The sequence below is a fragment of the Nannospalax galili genome, unplaced genomic scaffold (genome assembly GCF_000622305.1).
Source record: "Nannospalax galili isolate Female #2095 unplaced genomic scaffold, S.galili_v1.0 scaffold186, whole genome shotgun sequence".
Taxonomy (NCBI): Eukaryota; Metazoa; Chordata; class Mammalia; order Rodentia; family Spalacidae; genus Nannospalax; species Nannospalax galili.
This window is the reverse complement of record NW_008358774.1, coordinates 2100855-2102581: the sequence shown is the minus strand read 5'-3', so window position 1 is coordinate 2102581 and position 1727 is coordinate 2100855. Positions and strand designations below refer to the sequence as shown.

Sequence of the window (1727 nt, the reverse complement as noted above, 5' to 3'; positions counted from 1 at the left end):
TATCTTAATTTGCTTAATATATTTATTAACTATTATACATAGATTATATTGTACTATTATATATAGGTAACAGTATCATATCAAATCAAACTCCAAATTTCCAGATTTCTATAGCCTTCAAAAAAAGGCATTTTAAAGGAAAATGCTTATGATTGCAAAGACCTAATCAGATTATTTCCCTTCAGAATATTAAGATGTACTACTATCCCATGTATTAAGCATATTAAGCAAATTAAGATATACTAAATTAAAAAAAAAATATGATGAAAACAACTCCCTACTTTAGACAGCATATCCTGCAGTTAGAAATGGCAAAACAGTAACACTGTGAAATGCTCTTCAAGTCTCATGCAAGTCACATGAGTAAGATGAAATGTTTTTTTTTTCCTTTTTCCTTAAGACTGGGTCTCACACTGTAGTCCAGACTGGCTTGGAACTTGCAGAAACCTTGTCTAAGCCTCCTGAATGCTCAGATTACAAGTCTGACACACCACGCCCATGTTTCTTATCTCTATTTTTTAAAGTTTACTCAATATACAGCAAAGCCAAGATCAGTCTATTTAACTTAGCTGAACAGCAAATCTATGTGCTCTTGATAAAAAGGTCAGAGCTACTAAGCTAGGTTTTAATACCTATCTCGATTTTTGTTTTCAGAACCACATATTATGTCTATCCAAGCACACACACAACCACTTTCCTTTGGCCACCAGTCTCACCTGCTGAATCTTCCAAATCAATCAGCTTGGGCATTAAGCTTTCAGGGAGTTTTTCTGGTAAGTCGTAGCCATTCTTCCTAGCAACAACCAGATGAAAAGCAGCGCAAAACTCATCCAGTGTCAGTGCACCATCTTTATCAAAGTCTGAGAGTTCCCTGGAAGGCAAACTCATTATGAATACAACCACATTTTGCTTTGGCTCCCTTAACTTCTCAGAAAGAAGACAAAGTACCCCCACCACACAAAGTATTTAAAAAAACCATTAATTTAAAAAATGTTATTGCCGGGCGTGGTGGCACACACCTTTAATCCCAGCACTCCGGAGGTAGAGGCAGGCAGATCTCTGTGAGTTTAAGGACAGCCTGGTCTACATAGTGAGTTCCAGGCAAGCTGGGACTACAGGGAAACCCTGTCTCAAAAAGATCCAAAAAAAAAAATTATTGTTTTTATTTTATGTGTATGTTTTCCCTGCTTGTATGTAAGTGCAGCCATGTTGTGCAATGCCAGCGAAGGTCAAAAGAGGGCATCGGTTCCCTTGGAACTAGAGTTTAGTTGTTAGCCACCATGTGGGTGCCGGGAACCAAACTCAGGTCCTCTGAAAGAGCAGCCAGTGCTCTTAAGCCCTAAAAATCACAAATTTTAAAAATCCTGTATGTGGAAAGAGGTTTAACTAAACAAATATATCAAAATGGTAACCACAGAATTTAGGAGGTAGGTGCTGAGTTCTCAACATTCCTGTATGCTTGACATGCTCAGGGTAGAACTCTGAAAATAGCCACAAAAATTAAAGTCACCAAAAATGACCTCTAACCCCTATGTATTTTAGAAAAAGATTTAGTTGCAATAAGGAATATAAAATACTTGCTTAAACTTAACTTACTTTAAACTATGCTTTTATTATAGAAGTTCAACCGTTTTTGCATTTTAAGGGACTGTACTGACTATAGTTTCCTATAAAATATGCCCTCTGCCCTGCTGTGTTCTCCCCCTCCCTCCCTCCCTCCCTCCCTC

General features: G+C 37.6%; 1 protein-coding gene across 6 annotated transcripts in view; it reads right to left on the bottom strand.

Moving 5' to 3' along the window:
* The window catches only part of Reps1 (RALBP1 associated Eps domain containing 1), an 81704-nt gene that overhangs the window by 41147 nt on the left and 38830 nt on the right, over positions 1 to 1727 (bottom strand). For all 6 annotated transcript variants that reach the window (XM_008822030.3, XM_008822028.3, XM_008822029.3 and 3 more), the window contains exon 8: positions 717 to 871. In XM_008822030.3, the coding sequence (XP_008820252.1) occupies positions 717 to 871 (155 nt within the window). The remainder of the gene's footprint in view (positions 1 to 716; positions 872 to 1727) is intronic.